Here is a 19152-nt window from a genome sequence, read left to right as displayed (position 1 = left end):
TCACACTGCCCAGGTCCTGGCCACCAATCCAGGGGGCTCTGCATTTTAATTTAATTTTAAATGAAGCTTCTTAAACATTTTAAAAACCTTATTTACTTTACATACAACAATAGTTTAGTTGTTTATTATAGACTTACAGAAAGAGACCTTCTTAAAAAGGTTAAAATATGTTACTGGCACGAGAAACCTTAAAGTAGAGTGAATAAATGAAGACTCGGCACATCAATTCTGAAAGGTTGCCGACTCCTGTTCTAATCATTGACTTGGTGTTTGCAGTTGCCATGTATGCAGGTTTAAAGGTGATGGTCAGTGTGTTGTTTAAGGAGGACACAACATAGTATATAAAGAGGCCTGATTCCACTTCAAAAGTTTATTCTGGCCCTGGCCTCTCTCTTGTGGCTTCCTAGAGGTTATAGCATTTCTGATCTGCCTCACTGGTTTTCTTAGCAGAATGACCCTGCTCATTTTGCTTCTCTTTGGCAGTCAGTTGCTCTGCTCCTGGGCTGTCTCTCCTCCAGTCGTGGAACCGCCATCTCTGTTACTTTCCCCTGCATGTAATGACTCTGCAGTAGAGGCAGCTGCAGATCTGGCTCTGCGCCAGATCAATGCCAACCAAAGAGAAGGCTACGTGCTCGGTCTCTATCGAATTTTCAGCGTCCAAGAACATCCCCAGGTAAGGAACCCACTCATTCTAGGGTAGTGTTTGTCCTGGGGAGGGAGGTATACTTTGTGCATACTGTCCAGTTGCCCTAGCAATGTGGGTTTGAACCAGTGAATGCTCAGGAAGACATTTCACAAAGGCTGGGAATTAATTCTTATGTGTAGAAAACGTGAAGAGCTAAATTTTCCTAAGACTCTCACAGCAGTGGCAACTTCACCCACAAATGAATGGAAATAATTTCACACGAGCAATTTAAAGCAAGTACGACAATTGGAAGCAGGAGGATCTGATTCTCTCTGGCCACGCACCTAGTACCATCATTGGCATCTGTCCAGTGGGAGTGAACCACCACCATTGTCATTTAATAACATTGCACACCCACTTGGCTCAGATGTACTTGCTTATACAAAGTGCAAAGCAATAGTGCAGGGGTAGGCAACCTATGCAACATGTGCTGAAGGCGGTATGCGAGCTGATTTTCAGTGGCACTCACGCTGCCCGGGTCCTGGCCATGAGTCCGGGGGGCTCTGCATTTTAATTTAATTTTAAATGACGCTTCTAAACATTTTGAACCCTTATTTACTTTACATACAGCAATAATTTAGTTATATATTATAGACTTCTAGAAAGAGACCTTCTAAAAAGGTTAAAATGTATTACTGGCACACAAACCCTTAAATTAGAGTGAATGAAGACTCGGCACACTACTTCTGAAAGACTGCCAAACCCTGCAATAGTGTATTGGACCCAGGGAACTTTTTCACCTCATTGAAGACTGACTTGCCAAGAGAGCTTTGAAACCAGCTCACAGGTAAAAATCAGACTCGATTTAAAAATAAATGTAGATCTAAGGGAAAAGTATATCTCTGTGTGTGACTATTTTATTTATTATTGTTTGTATTGCAAAAATATGTAGGAGGCCCAGCCAGGATCAATATGCCAGGCCCCAATATGTAAGGTGCTGTATAACCATGGTAGTAAGACTCCCTTCCTCTATTGCACACTGATATATCTGTGCACTCACTTGCATTGTTTAATGGCTATAGTGTAGTACCTGAACAGAAATTCCATTGCCAGATATTTAAAGATCTCCCACATCTACTAGGACTTCTCACTATTTCCTACCCACCAAGACACAGCTTCTCCAGCAACCCGCACAGGAAGATGCCATGGTTAAATGTATCCACCAGTGATCAGGAACTGGGTCAATAAAGTTGCACACATATTCCACTGCTCGTTGAGCTAGATTCTCTACCCTTTGCACTGCTCAGGTGGCTCAAAATGACCAGAAAGCAACCACAATAGGTCAGCTGAGAGTTTCCCACTCGGAGTCACTCTCAGCTGGCATAGAACCAGCACAGCTATTACCAGTGCAACTCCCTGAACAGACTCCATCACAATCGGCATATCAGAGGTATGGTGTGGGTATGGCTAGAGCACAGTGCGCTCTGGCAATCCCCAGCTAAAGAATGGTCCACTGGGGCCTACTGCCAGATGACATAAATTAGAGCAGCCCCTAGGCTACTCTAATTTATGACAGGGCTGATGCAGATGTGCCATTAGGCACTTCCTCCCTGATGGGTCCATCCCCCTCCTCCTGTGCCAGGCATGTCTCAGCACAGGGGAGAATCTGGGCCTCCTTTTCAATATTGTCTCTCACTCACTTCCATTGCCTCTTCACACTTTACCTTTAAGGCATAGCTTGCATCCTGGTTTGTTTGGTTATTTTTACTGATTATTACTCTTTTATTTCTAAAAAATGTACAGAACGTGGTATATAACAGCAAAATAGATCAACTAAACCCAGCAGCTGAGCCAAAAGCACAAACAGCACTACTGAGACTGTATCACATTTGTGTCGCTGTGAAAATGGAACATACTGTGGGCATTCAAATAGGCCATGTTATTCAAAAATGTTAATAGATCTCATTGACACTTTTGTTCCTCAGAAAGAATTGAGAAACTTTTTCTTTGCCTATGTTTTAAATCAGTGGAAAAGTCACACTCTCTCTTTCCCCCTCACTTTTGTGATCACTACCTATGATGAAAACATTTTCAATATACCTTCAGATTCAAATCTGCCTCTAACTGATTTGTGGCTTGATCCTACTCTAAGACTTTTGCCATTGACTCAAATGGGAGTAGGACAGAGCCCTTCAATCACAAGAAATGATGATCAATGTACTTCAGTGACAGGTTTTTAACTAGATCTTGTCATCATTAGATATTGGAACATATTTACTTTTTTCTTTTACTGTTTTTAACAGTTCCCCTGTTCCCCTCAAGAGTTGCTGACCTGTGGTTGCCAGTTCCCTTCTGGCTCCAAGACTGGTGGTGTCAGAGGTGAAAGTAAGCCGGTATGGTATGGTATAGTGTACCGGCAAGAGCCAGTACACAGTCAACCATACTGGCAGGGAGCAGCTTCCCCAGGCCAGCAATTTAAAAGGGCCCTGGACTCCTGGCAGTGGCCAGAGCCCCTGGCCCTTTAAATTGCTGCCAGAGCCCTGTGGTAGCCCCAGGGCTCCAGCAGTGATTTAAAAGGCCCATGGCTCCTGGCCGCCGCTACCACAGCCAGAGTTCCAGGCCCTTTAAATCGCTGCCGGAGCCACGAGGTGGCATTGGTGATTTAATGGGTCTGTGGATTTAAAGGCCCTGTCCCTTCTGCCTGAGGCCTCTCATCTTCTGGTTTAGACCACCCCGCCCCTTTCTCAGGACCCTGGCCATGCATACGAGTAAGTCCCTTAAGTTACTTTCTCCCCTGGGTGGTGTTAGCATCAGCAGAATCAAAGCAAGGGACATGCCTATGTAGAAAACAGAAATCAGGCATTATCCAATACTGAACAGATCTCAAAAAGTTCCTTCTTAATAATTTTATTTATGAGATAAAAAATAAGGGTAATGAAATGCTCCATGATCTGCTCACCACTGAATAAATCCTGAACTAGCCTTTCCTCACTGGAGGCTGATGCATCTGAAAGTTAGTACATAAAACTGACATGGACTGTACAGTATACTCATAGCCCTTCTGTCTGTTAGAACTGCTCCTGTACTGGAGCTTGGGCAGGATAAGAGAAGGATTTTGGTTCAGTTTGATTGTATTTAAGCACTTAAATATTCCTGAATTCCCCAAGCTTCGAAACTGTGTGATTCAGCAAAATGCGTGTGCAAAATACTTGGGTGACTAATTTGGAAGCTCAAATACCAACTTCAGATTCTTTGTATATCCCTCCATTCCTATCTGCTCACCTGTGATATTCAGAAGAATGTTTTTCTAAGACAAGATATATTCAAAAATAATGAATCTGGCTCCCAAATGCTGCACACAGAGACAAAAAACACTGAAATTTGCAGAACTTGACAAATACTCTTTGACTGGTTCTACTGTCTGTCTAATCCAGTGGTTCTCAACTCGCAGCCCAAACAGCACACAGCTGTGGCCCATGTGACATCCTCGGGACCATACAGGTAATATATATATTGAGTGGACCAGCCCATATAACACATAGAGAGCTGAATATGCAGCCCACAAAGGTAAATCAGTTGAGAACCACTGGTCTAATCTGTAATCTAAATTAGCCACTAGCCATTACATTTTAAAGACGTGTGTCATTGCAGTGCCTAGGTGCCATGCACAAAGTAAAAGTCACATCTGATTTCATCCACAGAAGGACCAGCATTCTCTAATCCATGTGCACTACATCCATTGTCCTGAGGAGAACCATTGAGATGGTTTTCTTTCAGTGGAACATTTATAGCAGCAAATAAACATGATAGTGTATCTGTACAGTGATGGCAAAGCACAGGAGATGCCTGCAGTGCCTCTTTCCATAATAATAATACCTAGCTCTCATACAGCACTTTCCTTCAGTATCAGAGGGGTAGCCGTGTTAGTCTGGATCTGTAAAAGCAGCAAAGAATCCTGTGGCACCTTATAGACTAACAGACGTTTTGGAGCATGAGCTTTCGTGGGTGAATACATGCATGCATGCATCTGACGAAGTGGGTATTCACCCACGAAAGCTCATGCTCCAAAACATCTGTTAGTCTATAAGGTGCCACAGGATTCTTTGCTGCTTTTCCTTCAGTGGATCTCCAAAGCACTTTACCAGAGAGATCGGTATCAATATCACATTTTACAGATGGGAAACTTGGGCACAGAGGAGGGAAATGACTTGTCCAAGGTCCCCCAGCAGGCCAGGGCCAAGCAAGGAATAGAATCTAGGTCTCCTGAGTCCCAGTCCAGTGCGCTATCCTGTAGCATGCTTTTGATGTCATATGCCCCATGCATGCTAGGAAACTTCAACTTCAACAATGTACATTATTTACTGACACAACATACCTGTAGATAATTTTTTTGTTTTCACTAAAATTAGAACAGACCTAAATTTCAACCAAACCATAAAGTTCTGTTAACTATTTTAAAAACAATTTCCCATTACCATGGTTCATCCTCATTCTTGGGTTCTGGCTGGCATCAGAACAAGAAGTGTGAAAATAACTCAAAGAAAGGCTGTTCTTGCAATAATTCTGACCTCACTGAGGGCTGGAAGCATTAGACATATTTCAAGACAGCATGTTTTACAGGCCAGATCCTCAGCTGGCATATGCTGATTTACACTAGCTGAAGATTTGACCCACAACATTTCCAGCTCTTTTGAGGGTGCTTGAATGAACTTTTTGACATTTGTCTATCCCTCGTTGTTCTCTTTTCTTCGTGACGGGTGAAATTGTGACATAACCCCTTTTCTGCTGTGTTTAGAAAATCACTGGTTCTGTCTTCTATCTCACCTTGGATGTCATAGAAACTGAATGCCATGTACTCAGCAGAAGGTTGTGGAAGAATTGTACAAACAGAGCTATGCATGAAACTGTAAGGATGTTTTATTTATTTATTTTTAGATTTAAGTGTACATGGGAGCGTGTGGCTCACGTACTTTTGAAGGAAGCAAAGATCCTTGCACAGATGGTTTTTATAAGTTGTCAGCTGGTTAAAAATTTGTAACTTTTTAATACAAAATATTTGTAAAACATTTCCATGAAAATATTTCACTGTTTTCCAACCACTTTATAAGAGTTCTCAAATTCAAAATTTCTACAACTTTTTTCCAACCAGATCTAATAAGCAGCTACTGGTAAATATGCATGTTTAGAATTCCTGTAAGGGTTTCTCTGAAAATAGCCTGACAAAGGCGAAATGAGAGAGACTCACTTTACTCATCTTAATGCTTTTTTTTGTTCTGACAATCTAACTAACTAAAGGCCTGAAAAAGTAAAGAGAAAGAACAAACAACAAGTTAAGCCTCACAGATGCAGCAAGCAACCTGGGCTCTCTGCTAGAACCAGTCAACACATTTTTGACAAAATATTTTCATGGGAAAGGAATTTTGCATGAAAGACTGTTTTAGCATCTGATGAAAATATTCAGGTTTTGGTTAAAAATAAACAAACTAAAATGTTTGGTTTTTGTCAAGCGGTTTTAATTTTTTTAAACAAAAACCTGAAATTCAAAAATAAAAATTTCCTGACCATCACAGCAGCTCCTTTGGCAGTTAGAAGGAACTGATGGGCGGTTGGGTTCCACCTCTTTTATACCTCTGGAGCCCTCCACAAAGGGAGAAACAGTGAAGGGTGAGTGGCCCCCAATGGACACTATTCATCAGAAGATTTCTGAAGCTCCCAGCCTTGATCCCACAAAGGGAAATTCTGAAGAGGCCACCTGAGCATTAACATTTAAAGTCACTGATAGGATGAACGTACTGGGTAAGATTATTTTAATACTGCTGGTATAAACTCATTCTAAAGCCAGCGTAATCAACCCAGGCTCACTGTAGCGTGAGGGTGATCCTCCAGTACCATAGAGCTGATGTACAGACTTTTATGCCATTCCCCCTCCTTGCTACCAACACAGCATGGAAAAGGGTCAGACTCATGGCTGGAAGATAGCAGGAGTGGGTGGGGCATTTCCACTGTGCTGAGCTCCAGCTGTTTTCAGATGGTTCTGTCTATACACCCCTCAAGGTCCCCAGTGGAGGGGGCAAAGCCCGGGAAAAGGAAATGTGCCAGTGCACCCCAGCAATCCCCAGTTGCCAGAAGAAGTAGGGGAGGCTGGGCAGCTAACTGGCAGTGTGCAGATGTAACACCAGCCCTATGATCAGGATGCTCCTTTGTGCTCCCTCTTCTCAGCTATATTTAGTGGTCAGCTGAGAATCTGAACCTCCTGGTCAGATTCTAAACTGGTGTAAATGAGCATAGCTCCACTGAAGTCAATAGAATTATGTTGATTTATACCAGCAGAGGATCTGGCTTTTTATTTCTCAAAAGTCTTTTCAGGTGACAAACGTGTTAATTCTCAACTGAACACTAATGCAAAATCTGTCTTTGTAAAGAATTATATAACTGTATGAAGAAGAATGCACTGTTTAGAGGCTCTGTGGCTACTGACAGGTTGCAAAACTAAATTCCGCCTACAGTCACAGCACATATTTATATTTCTTAAGGTTTTTGGACAGTGTAAAGCAACCCTCTACATTAACAAGCCAAGGAGAATTGTTCACCTACATAGCTATGAGTGCACTTTACAGCCAGGTATGTTATTCTTAATATGTTTCTTATAATAAAATATTGGGGGAGCATGGAAGGATTGCATGGAAACTTTTTAAAGACACCATAATAGAGACTCAACTTAAATGTATATCCAAAATTAAAACATACAGTAAGAGAATCAAAACAGAGCCACCATGGCTAAACAACAAAGTAAGACAAGCAGTGAGAGGCAAAAAGGCATCCTTTAAAAAGTAGAAGTTAAATCCTAGTGAGGAAAATACAAAGGAGCATAAACTCTGGCAAATGAAGTGTAAAAATATAATTAGAAAGGCCAAAAAAGAATTTGAAGAGTAATTAGCCAAAGACTCAGAAAGTAACAGCAAACAATTTTTTAAGTACATCAGAAGCAGGAAGCCTGCTAAACAAGCAGTGGGGCTACTGGACAATCAAGATGCTAAAGGAGCACTCAAGGATGATAAGGCCATTGCAGAGAAACTAAATGAATTCTTTGCATCGGTCTTCACAGCTGAGGATGTGAGGGAGATTTCTAAACCTGAGATATTTTTTTAGGTGACAAATCTGAGGAACTGTCCCAGACTGAGATGTCATTAGAGGAGGTTTTGGAACTAATTGATAAACTAAACAGTAATAAGTCACCAGGACCAGATGGTATTCACCCAAGAGTTCTGAAGGAACTCAAATGTGAAATTGCAGGACTACTAACCGTAGTCTGTAACCTATCATTTAAATCAGCTTCTGTACCAAATGACTGGAGGATAGCTAATGTGATGCCAATTCAGAAAGGGTTCCAGAGGTGATCGCGACAATTACAGGGAGGTAAGCCTGACTTCAGTACTGAGCAAATTGGTTGAAACGATAGTAAAGAACAAAATTGTCAGACACATAGATAAACATAATTTGTTAGGGAAGAGTCAACATGGTTTTTGTAAAGGGAAATCATGCCTCACCAATCTACTAGAATTATCTGAGGGGGTCAACAAGCACGTAGATAAGGGGGATCCAGTGGATATAGTGTATTTAGATTTTCAGAAAGCCTTGACAAGGTCCCTCACCAAAGGCTCTTAAGCAAAGTGAGTAGTCATGGGATAAGAAGGAAGGTTCTCTCATGGACTGGTAACGGGTTAAAAGATAGGAAACAAAGGTTAGAAATAAATGGTCAGTTTTCAGAATGGAGAGAGGTAAATAGTAGTGTCTCCCAGGGGTCTGTGCTGGGACCAGTCCTATTCAACATATTCATAAATGATCTGAGAAAAAGGAGTAAACAATGAGGTGTCAAAATTCACAGCTGATACAAAACTACTCAAGATACTTAAGTCCCAGGCAGACTGTGAAGAGCTACAAAAGGATCTCTCAAAACTGGGTGACTGGGCAACAAAATGGTGGACAAAATTCAGTGTTGATAAATGCAAAGTAATGCACATTGGAAAACATAATCTCAACTATATATATAAAATGATGGGGCCTAAATTAGCTGTTACCACTCAAGAAAGAGATCTTGGAGTCATTGTGGATAGTTCTCTGAAAACATCCACTCAATGTGCAGTGGCAGTCAAAAAAGTGAACAGAATGTTGGGAATCATCAAGAAAGGGATAGATAATAAGACAAAAAATATCATATTGCCGCTATATAAATCCATGGTATGCCCACATCTTGAATAATACATGCAGATGTGGTCGCCCCATCTCAAAAAAGGTATATTGGAATTGGAAGAGGTTCAGAAAAGGGCAGCAAACATTATTAGGGGTATGGAACGGCTGCCATATGAGGAGAGATTAATAAGACTGGGATTTTTCAGCTTGGAAAAGAGGCAACTAAGGGGGGATATGTTAGAAGTCTATAGAATCATGACTGGTGTGGAGAAAGAAAACAAGGAAGTGTTATTTACTCCTCATAACACAAGAACGAGGGGCCACCAAATGAAATTAATAAGCAGTTCTTATGTTCTTAATGCTTAAAATAGAGCCCAGCAAATCTACAGATATCCAGGGACCATTTTTGTGGATCATGGATCAGATGCAGATACAAATTTTGTATCTGTGCAGGGCTCTACTTAAAATGTGGCTCTACTCTAACAAGTGACTGTAAAAATGGCATCATGGTGTTTCATGGTAATTTCCTCTCAATGGCATCTGCCCTACCTCACTTTCTCAGGGCAGAAGGATACAAGCTGTTGATATTGAGGACTTTTAGGACCAACATGGCAGAGCCGTAACAAGGAATTTTTGCACCCGAGGCAAGGGCCGGCTCCATGCCCTTCTGCGGCAATTCAGTGGCGGGTCGCTGAGTCCCTCTCACAAAGAAGGACCCGCCGCCGCAGTGCCGCTGAAGAATGAATGAAGCAGCAGCGGCAAATCGGTGGCAGGTCCTTTTGGTGGCAAGTCCTTCCCTCCGAGAGGGATTCAGAGACCCGCTGCCAAATTGCCGCCGAATAAGCGGCAGCAGTAGAGGTGCCACTGAAGTGCTGCTGATCACGGTAGAGCTGCGCCCCTCCGCTTTGCACGCCAGAGGCAAGTGCCTCACTCGCCTCGCCCTTGTTGCGGCACTGCAACGTGGGTACACATAACTAGACAGGTCCTGACTTTGAACTGAAAAGAGGATGAAGGACTTTTTACATGTGCATTTGGCATGGCACTTTGAATATGATGCAATTCCTTTGCATCGACACAGTTTCTTTCATCCAAGGACATCCAAATGCTTTACAAAAGCAGCTAAATATCATAATCCCAATTTTACTATTAGGGAAAGAGACTAAGCAGGGAGACAAAGCAATTTATCTAAGATCCTATAACTAGTTAGTGACAGAGTTGGGAGTAGAACCCTTTTCTCCTCATTCTAAGTTTCCTGTTTTAACCACTAAACGCATTGTTTCTCATATTTCAATTGAGATTATTGAATATTTCTGAAAAGCACCTAGCATGCTGCAGAAAAATGAAATGTATTATTATTATTTCCAGCATGTATCCTCTGGTAATCAATATGGCATGGGACAGCACTGGACATGGGACAGCAAACTCCCCCCAAATTACTAGTGTTATTTCATGATGTTTCTGCTAAACAAAAGTAGGTGGGATCCTTCACCCATATTCAGGCAAAACTTCCATTTATGTCACTCTCTTCAGGGGTGTTTTTCACATTTTCATTTTTCTGCGGGAAATCCATCAGGATGATGCCACAAGAGCTTTGGAGAGACCCACTTCCCAGTATCTCTTCGTTCCCGTTGGAGCATCTGCCCTGATAGACTTTTCACACTAGAGATGAGTCCAAGCCAAAACCACAGATATAACACTCCTGATCTTTGCCAGTGTCTGTATCTAGATCTGACCTTCACGACTGACTCTTAGGTCTATAATGGGCTGAATCAAACACCCAGATTGGAACATTAGGGTTTGGGCTCATCTATTGACATTTCTCAATAAGTTACAAACTCTGGGTTTGATATGCCCCCATTGATGCAGGGGGTGCAAATTGCCAACAGGGACCACAGCCCTCTGTGAGGGGGGATGATGTGTATGTATGGGGTGCATGGGAGGCACCCCCAAGGGAAATGCAAGGGGTGTTGCACCACTATCTTCTCTGCCGTTTCCAGGAGGAGAAATAAACTTTAAAGTGCATCTGGTGCTCTAAGGGAGCCTTGGTGATGGAGACTGCCAATTAGATCCTCTGGGTGCTCTGGCTATATGCCCTTCCCTGGCTAGAGCTGCACACTTTAAGGGCTTTCTTTGGTTGGCTGCCAAGCAGAGCAGGGATTCTGAGCCCTTTGTGCCATTGCAACCTCTCTCTAAGCAGTGGGGTGGGGAACTCTCAGGCAAAAGCCATCAGAGTCACCAGAGTAGTGGTTCTCAACCCACAGGCTGCTTGCAGCCCAACCAGCACACAGCTGCAACCCATGTGACAGTCTCAGGACCATACTGGTAGAAAATATATTGTGTAGATGCAGTCCACATAACACATAGAGCTGCATATGTGGCCCCAATTGTAAATAGGTTGAGAACCACTGCTCCAGAGTGACAGTGTTTGGTGAGGGGGCGAGCTGATGAGGTGGATTTGTGGGGGTTGATTTGTGGAGGGTGTGTGTCACATGACAGTTCAACTACTAGGCAATGGCTATAAGCTTTGTATCAAATATTGTTGTTTGAAATGCCAAGGGCATGTGTGGGGCGGGGCTTGAAGCCCTAAAGAAATAAATAAGCACGAAATATGCGCACCAACCTGCCTACTTACCTATAGCTGTCAATGGAACTGTAGTGTTTTGAAACCTATCTTATCAACGTGTATTTGTTATTTTCTACAAAGTTCCATCAAGCTCATTTTTAAGGATTTGCCCTGACTGTCCAGTCCCTGGCTGTCCAACGGAGCCCAAGTATCTGGAAACTGCTGTTGTGAGCCTGGCCAAATTCAACAAGGAAAGTCAGCAAGTTCATCATTTTTCTGTCCTCAATGTTACCAAAGCTTCAATGCAGGTAAGGCTGAGATTCATATAGCCCACTTTAGGCCCTGGAAAGCAGTGATACAACTGCTGCACTTTTTACAAGTTGCTCTATCAGGTGCAAAGATGGGCTTTAGCACCAACAGTTGGTTCAGGATAGGATTCTGAACCCTTCAAAGTTTGAGGCTGTGTAGATCTGTGGCTTTGATTCATCTTATTATAGAGAGAAGAGCCATTTACAAAATTCAGAGCTAGTTTGAACTCCATAGTCATTGTCCCTGCTGGCAATTTGCCCCTGGGCTTTTGATTCAGGCCTACCTCTAACAAAAGGCCCAGATGATAAAGTATTTAGTGTAGCATAGAGGTCCCTTTCTGTGCACACCTGCAACTCACCAAATAAGCTTAAACATAATTTAAAATATCATTGCACAGTGAGAAGGTGCTAATTATCAGTGTCCTGGTTAATTCCATGTGTTCCTCACAATTATATCTTGCCTCTCTAAAATTCGTTTCAACTGGATAGTCTTCACTCTCTGTCTGTAACAGTTGTGTAGTGTTACTCATAGACTTTAAGGTCAGAAGGGACCGTCATGGTCATCTTAGTCAGACTTTTTGCATATTGCAGGCCACACTGTGTGCTGTTTACATTTTTCCATTTTTCAACCCAGAAGTGGCTGCATTTCAGGACAGGGTCAAGTGATACCTATAGATAAAAAGTTGGTTGAGCCACAATGAAGATCTTTGGATGAAAGTCTCTGTGTAAATATCAAGTATCAATAGTATTTTAAAGAAAACAAGCATTTTAATCTAGTTTCAGCTTTGACTGATGCATGAGCTAGAGTGATACTTCAGTGGCAATTCTGTAAAAAGGTAAGGATCAGGCTGTAGGGCAGCATTCAGAGAATATGGAAAATATATTCTCCTGCAATACAGCTAACAAACTCAGAAGTCTAACCCTACTCCCTCTGTTGTTCATGGGAATTTTGCATTCAACGTAAAAGGTGCAGGATTGGGATTATGAATTTCTTTTCCTCTTGCTGGCAAATTTGCAAAGGTTAAAATTAACAGTCAATGCTCTCTCTCTCTCTCTCTCTCTCTCTCTCTCTCTCTCTTCTCATACAAAACTTTCACAGTGGGTCGTTGGTCCTTCACACTTTGTAGAGTTTACAATTCAGGAGACATCCTGCTCCAAAAATGAATCCATTGCTGATGTCTCCAAGTGCAAGCCCCTCTCATCTGAATTGGCTGTAAGTAATTCTGTTTGCAAAAATACATAACTTTGTGGATATTATGATTTTTGCATTAAGCATTTTGCATATCATCTTCTGTTTTTCTTCTTTATGAACGTGATCCAAAGCCCACTGAAGTCAATGGGAGTCTTTTCATTGGCTTCACTGGACTTTGGATCAAGCCCTATATATGATTATTATTTATTATTTATATTAATGTAGAACCTCCGAGCTCTAGTCATGGATTAGGATCCCATTGTGCTAGGGGCTGGACAAACAGAACTGAAAACAGTTTCTGCTCAAATTGTTTACAGTTTAAGACAAGTATCCCAGATAAAGTTCTGGATAACTGTCCAGAAGTGTATGAACATGAATGGCACAGAAAAATACAGTACAGAATGAGCAGAGTAGCTAGTGCTTTGCAAAAGTTATTAGTTCTCAAGGGCTTCTTCAGTACAAGCAGCCACAAATAATGAATTATAAAGAATACATACAAGTATATGTACATTGTGCTCAAGAAGTCAAATATAGAAAACCTTTAGCAATTAGAAAAAGGAACTTGGAGATATCTGAAAGGTTAAATTAGCACATTAGCCAATCGGTTCTGTTCTCTTAACCTTGGCCTGCACTGAGATTAGAACTGTACTGCCTACCAGTATGTGTAAATCTAGGGCTTGTCTACATGGCACTGTAATTCAGACTACAGGGGTGTGAACTGTAGAGAGCTCTAACGTGTTGTGATCTCATTGCCCCATGTAGACCCTGCTGGCATGACCTAAAAGGCAGCTAGTTTGCACTGATGTAGTCCCATTCCAAACAGGACTGCATTCACATGCACTAGATATCTTTTCGTTCACACCAGCAGGATCCACATGAGGAAGTTAGAGAGCAGCACATCAGAACACTCTACAGTTCAGACCCCTGTAGTCAGAACTGTGGCACCATGTAGACAAGCCCACAGTTGTTACTATCAGTATTCTACCAAGTATCAGAGGGTGGCCGTGTTAGTCTGAATCTGTAAAAGCAGCAAACAGTCCTGTGGCACCTTATAGGCCTGGGGTCGGCAACCTATGGCACGCGTGCCAAAGACGGCACGTGAGCCGATTTTTAATGACACGCTGGAGCCTGCCAGGACTCCAGCATGCCATTAAAAATCCTGCCCAGCCCGGCCCGCTCTCCTCTCCCTCTGCTCCCCCCGCGGGGGCAGTGAGCAGAAGCATAGCCGTGCGCACGGGGTGGGCAAATGGCCCCACTCTCCCGGCGCGGCAAGCCGCAGGGTCCGTGCTCCTGGGCCGGAGCGCTGGGCCAAGCGCAGCAATCTGCCAGCCCCTCTCCCACCTTCTCCCCTCCCCTGGAGCCCTGCCGCCGCATGCGCAGTTGTCATAACCTTAGTCCCAGATTTGGACCTTAGCGTCCAAAATATGGGGGTTAGCATGAAAACCTCCAAGCTTAGTTACCAGCTTGGACCTGGTACCTGCTGCCACCACCCAAAAAATTAGAGTGTTTTGGGGCACGCTGGTCCCCCTGAAAACCTTCCCTGGGGACCCCAAGACCCAAATCCCTTGAGTCTCAAAACAGAGGGAAATAATCCTTTTTCCCTTCCCCCCTCCAGGTGCTCCTGGAGAGATACACAGACACAAGCTCTGTGAATCCAAACAGAGGGACTCCCCCTCTCTGTTCCCAATCCTGGAAACAAAAAGTACTTTCCTATTCCCCCAGAGGGAATGCAAAATCAGGCTAGCAAATCCAACACACAGATCTCCCCTGATTTTTTCCTCCCACCAATTCCCTGGTGAGTACAAACTCAATTTCCCTGAAGTAAAGAAAAACTCCAACAGGTCTTAAAAGAAAGCTTTATATAAAAAGAAAGAAAAATACATACAAATGGTCTCTCTGTATTAAGATGATACAATACAGGGTCAATTGCTTAAAAGAATATTGAATAAACAGCCTTATTCAAAAAGAATACAAATTAAAGCACTCCAGCACTTATATTCATGCAAATACCAAAGAAAAGAAACCATATAACTTACTATCTGATCTCTTTGTCCTTACACTTAGAAACAGAAGACTAGAAAGTAGAAACTACTTCTCCAAAGCTCAGAGAAAGCAGGCAGACAGACAAAAGACTCAGACACTCAATTCCCTCCACCCAGAGTTGAAAAAATCCGGTTTCCTGATTGGTCCTCTGGTCAGGTGCTTCAGGTGAAAGAGACATTAACCCTTAGCTATCTGTTTATGACAGCAGTGCTCTGGGGGTTGGGGCTGCACACTCCCGCAGGGAAGTGTTTGGCTCTGCGGGGAGGCAGAAATGCTCCTCGTTCAATCGGAGCTCTGCTGCCGTGTGCACAGCGCTCTGAGGGGCGGCTGTGTGCTCCCACGGAGCAGCGTATCTAGCTCTGCGTGGAGCCTCATGGTAAGGAGTCCAGGGCCATGGGGGGTTGGATAAGGGATGGAGGCAGTCAGGGGACAGGGAGCAGGGGGGGTTAGATGGGGGGTGGGATCCCGGGGTGGGATCCCAGGGGAAGATGGCAAAGGGCAGGGGTTTCTGGAGGGGGCAGTCAGGGAGCAGGGGGGGTTGGATGGGGCATGGGAGTCCCGGGGTTTGTGGGGGGGCAGGCGGGGGCTAGGGGTCAGGGCAGTTAGAGGACCTGGAGCAAGGAGGGTCCTGAGGGGGGCAGTTAGGGTGGGGGGGTCTCTGGAGGGGGTGGTCAGGGGACAAGGAGCTGGGGTGGGGGGTTGGATGAGTCGGGAGTTCTGGGGGTCCTGTCAGGAGGCAGGGGTGTGGAGAGGGGTTGGGGCAGGCTGGGAGCAGTGGGGGTTGGATGGGTCGGAAGTTCTGAGGGTCCTGTCGGGGGGTGGGGAGTGGTTGGATAGGCATGGGAGTCCCAGGGGTCTGGCTGGGGGCGTGGGTGTGGATAAGGATCGGGGCAGTCAGGGGACAGGTAGGGGGTAGGATCCAGTCAGGGGACAAGGAACAGAGAGGCTTAGATAGGGGGTGGGGTCCTGGGAGGCAGTTGGGCGCAGGGGTCCCAGGAGAGGGTAGTGAGGGGACAAGGAGCAGGGGAGTTGGGAGTTCTTAAGGGGGCAGTCACCCAGCCCTCTCCCCTGAGCCCTGACCCCCCTACACACACACCCCGCCCTCTGCCCTGAGCCTCACACCTATGCAAACCCCACAGGCCCCTGCCCTGAGCCCTGTACCTCCCTCATATACACCCAGCCCTCTGCTTGACTCCTTCATCCCTCCCCCTCGCACAACCCTAGCCCTGACTCTGGCAGCCCCCCACATACCCAGCCCCCGTCTGCCCTGACACCTGCACCCCTCCCACATACCCAGCCCCCAGCCCTGACTCCAGCCCTCTGCCCCCAACCCTCTGCCATGATTCTTGCACCCCCCCACATCCCCAGCCCCCCCACACCCCATGCACTTGCCACATCCCCACCCCCACCCAGAGCATCAAATGGGAGCTCCTGCACCCCCCCACACATTCCCACCTGCACCTCTCGCATCAAATGGGAGCTGCCCAGGTAAGTGCACCACCCCTGAACCTCCTGCCCCAACCCTCAGCCCCCTCCCTCATTTTAGCTCCTGTCCCGACCCTTCACCCCCAGCCCTGTGCTCAGTGCACTCCCACCCTCAGCTCAGTGCAGAGAGAGGAAGAGAATGGCCAGAACCAAGGAGAAGGTAGGTACCCACTGTATGTGGGCGGGGCTGGGACCCCAGACCGGCACTGGGCTGAGCGGGTCCGGCAGCCGGGATCCTGGCTGGCAGGAGCCGGCGGATGGAACCCCTGAGCGGCAGTGGGCTGAGCCGCTCAGTCCACTGCCAGACTGGGGTCCCGGATGCCAGCCCCGCACAGCCCACTGCTGGTCTGGGGTTGGCTGCCAGACCCTTGCCAGCTGGGGTCCCGGCCATAGGTCTCGCTCAGCCCGCTGCCAGCCTCGGTGAACAGAACCCCAGATCAGCAGCGGGCTGAGTGGGCCGGCGGCGTAAGATCAACATTTTAATTTCATTTTAAATGAAGCTTCTTTAACATTTTGAAAACCTTGTTTATTTTACAATACAACACTAGTTTAGTTATAAAATATAGAGATTTATCAAGAGAGACCTTCTAAAAAACATTAAACTGTATTACCGGCATGCGAAACCTTAAATTAGAGTGAATTAATGAAGACTCGGCACAGCACTTCTGAAAGGTTGCCGACCCCTGTTATAGACTAACAGACGTATTGGAGCATGAGCTTTCGTGGGTGAATACCCACTTCGTCGGATGCATGGTATTCTACCAAGGTTTCCTTGATAAGTGTGAACAGAGATTTTTTTCTCTGAGAACTGTAATCTAATACTCTTTTATAGGCCTGGCCTCTAATGGCATTTTCTGAAAACGTCCCCATCACCAAAGCATTTCCACACTGGTAATAACAACAGAGTTAGTGTAGATGGTGCACAGGCAGCTGTCAGCATTTTTATCCTCATGTCATCTAATCCTACTCAGAGATAATAAAAAAATCATCTGGGAAATCTGTCCTCCTAGGTAACTTTGCCAGCACAAAAATCAAAAGTTTGCACTAGCTATACATCTGTATTTGTGGCGCTAAATCTGGTTGGACTTTCATAATCTCCTATTTTATAATCTTAAAATCTAAATATTAGTGATGCAATGTGGTTTGATGCTCACTTTTCCTAATTAGCCATTTCTTTTTCCAGCACACTGGTCTCTGCAAAGGCACTGTAATAGATAGTCAAATTGATCATCATCAGTTTGTCAGCATATCCTGCGAAATCTATGATCCACAGGTATGTCTCCATCCAGCTAAAACTTTGCGAAAAGGTCCTTTATAAAATAAAATTAGAATGAATAACGTCTGATCATTCTGTGTTAGGATTATTCACAAAGTAATGGACTGCATGCATGAGGGAAATCAGAAAGAAACTCACTTGTTATAAGAGGATCATTCATTGCCAGATGGTGAAAAAAGGCAATACAATACAATTTCAGCAGCCTCCGCCCAGGGTCCTAAGCAGATTTATACAGTCCATGTGCCCGTGACCTCACTGCTATTGTTATTCAAGCTAGCTAGATCAAAGTTAGCTCAGATATGTTTACCCGTGCTGCAGTCACACCTCAGATTGCAGTGTAGACATACCCATAGTCATTAAACCAAGCTGTATCCCAAACGCTTTACAAAGCAAATACATTTACAAAACTAAAGCAAGAATCATAATAATAATAGCAGGAGAGTGAAATTAAGAAATAGCTGAATTACCCTGCTTCCAAGCAAGAGTAATCTCCCCTATGTACTGCAGCTGCTTTGCTTGTCTACCACAGGAGTTTTAACTAGTGCATTTGCATCAATGGCTGGCACTGACAGCTGGAATTCAGACGGATCCTGAGTAGAGACTAGGTCTGAGCCTTTCTTTATATCAGAGAAAGGTTTTTACGTACCTCTAATATATGCATGTATTTGCTATTTGCCAATTCAGGCTCCTGCCCTTGGAGAACGGGAGCAGCACCCTGGCCGTAGATCTCAAAAACACGATCAAGATGACGATGAAAGCCATGAACATCGTCACCACCATAGAAGGAAGGAGAACCAGCACCCCCACAAGCATGAGCATAAGCAAGGGCATGGACATGAGCATCGGCATCCTTCCCCTTCTGAAGCCAGTCACTTCTCCCCACATCTGGCAAAAACAGTGGGTTGGGTTAAAGTTCTCCCTCCTAAAGAGGAGCATGTGTCTCTCCACACCTTACCAGAAAATCAGAAGGAACATATAGATGGAAAGCCTGTTCCCCCGGAGAAGGCAAACCCAGTGCCAGCCCCTTCAGACACACATGGTGTCGCTGATGTGAAAAAGCTTCAGACAGACACGTCAGAAGGAAAGCCAGGCTTGACCAAGCCTGCTACTGGCCCAGCCATTCTCCCTTTCCCTGAAGGTCCTTTGCAATCAGATGCGTGCCCAGGAGAGCCCAAGTTTGTTAATTTCATCATCCTCCCTTTGCTTCCCAGAAACCCTGTCAAAATAGCAGTATCACCATGACAAACTGTGACTGAATAAAGTTCATGTTTCCTATTGGCGTGTAAAAACTTTCAATAAATAAAATTTTCTTTACAGTTATGATCTCTGGTGTTGAGTTGGCTTACAGTGATCTTAGGGACTGATTATGATAAAGAATTTTATTAGGCATTTTCCAGCAAGAGAATTTTGGGTCAAACACTGGCTTTTCCCTACAGGGTAGAGCATTAGTGAAGGGCAGTTGTAGAGCAG

General features: G+C 44.5%; 1 protein-coding gene across 1 annotated transcript; it reads left to right on the top strand.

The window, feature by feature from the left end:
- The first annotated feature begins 451 nt into the window (after positions 1–451).
- Positions 452–18924, top strand: FETUB (fetuin B). The gene is made up of 7 exons (XM_050964293.1): positions 452–673; positions 5421–5531; positions 7159–7246; positions 11520–11686; positions 12786–12899; positions 17590–17679; positions 18367–18924. The coding sequence occupies exons 1-7, from the start codon at positions 452–454 to the stop codon at positions 18922–18924; spliced, it is 1350 nt and encodes a 449-aa protein (XP_050820250.1).
- Positions 18925–19152: the final 228 nt, after the last annotated feature.

The sequence above is a fragment of the Gopherus flavomarginatus genome, chromosome 8 (genome assembly GCF_025201925.1).
Source record: "Gopherus flavomarginatus isolate rGopFla2 chromosome 8, rGopFla2.mat.asm, whole genome shotgun sequence".
Lineage (NCBI taxonomy): Eukaryota > Metazoa > Chordata > Testudines > Testudinidae > Gopherus > Gopherus flavomarginatus.
The sequence above is the reverse complement of the archived record's forward strand: the minus strand, read 5'-3'. Positions and strand labels throughout refer to the sequence as shown.

What these genes read in the sequence shown, in the direction of transcription:
- FETUB (XM_050964293.1), top strand. Translation starts at nt 452, where the DNA reads ATGACCCTGCTCATTTTGCTTCTCTTTGGCAGTCAGTTGCTCTGCTCC. An exon ending in GCGTCCAAGAACATCCCCAG is followed by an intron (nt 674 to 5,420) that starts GTAAGGAACCCA and finishes TGCTGTGTTTAG; the next exon opens with AAAATCACTGGTTCTGTCTT. An exon ending in TGAGTGCACTTTACAGCCAG is followed by an intron (nt 7,247 to 11,519) that starts GTATGTTATTCT and finishes TTTTCTACAAAG; the next exon opens with TTCCATCAAGCTCATTTTTA.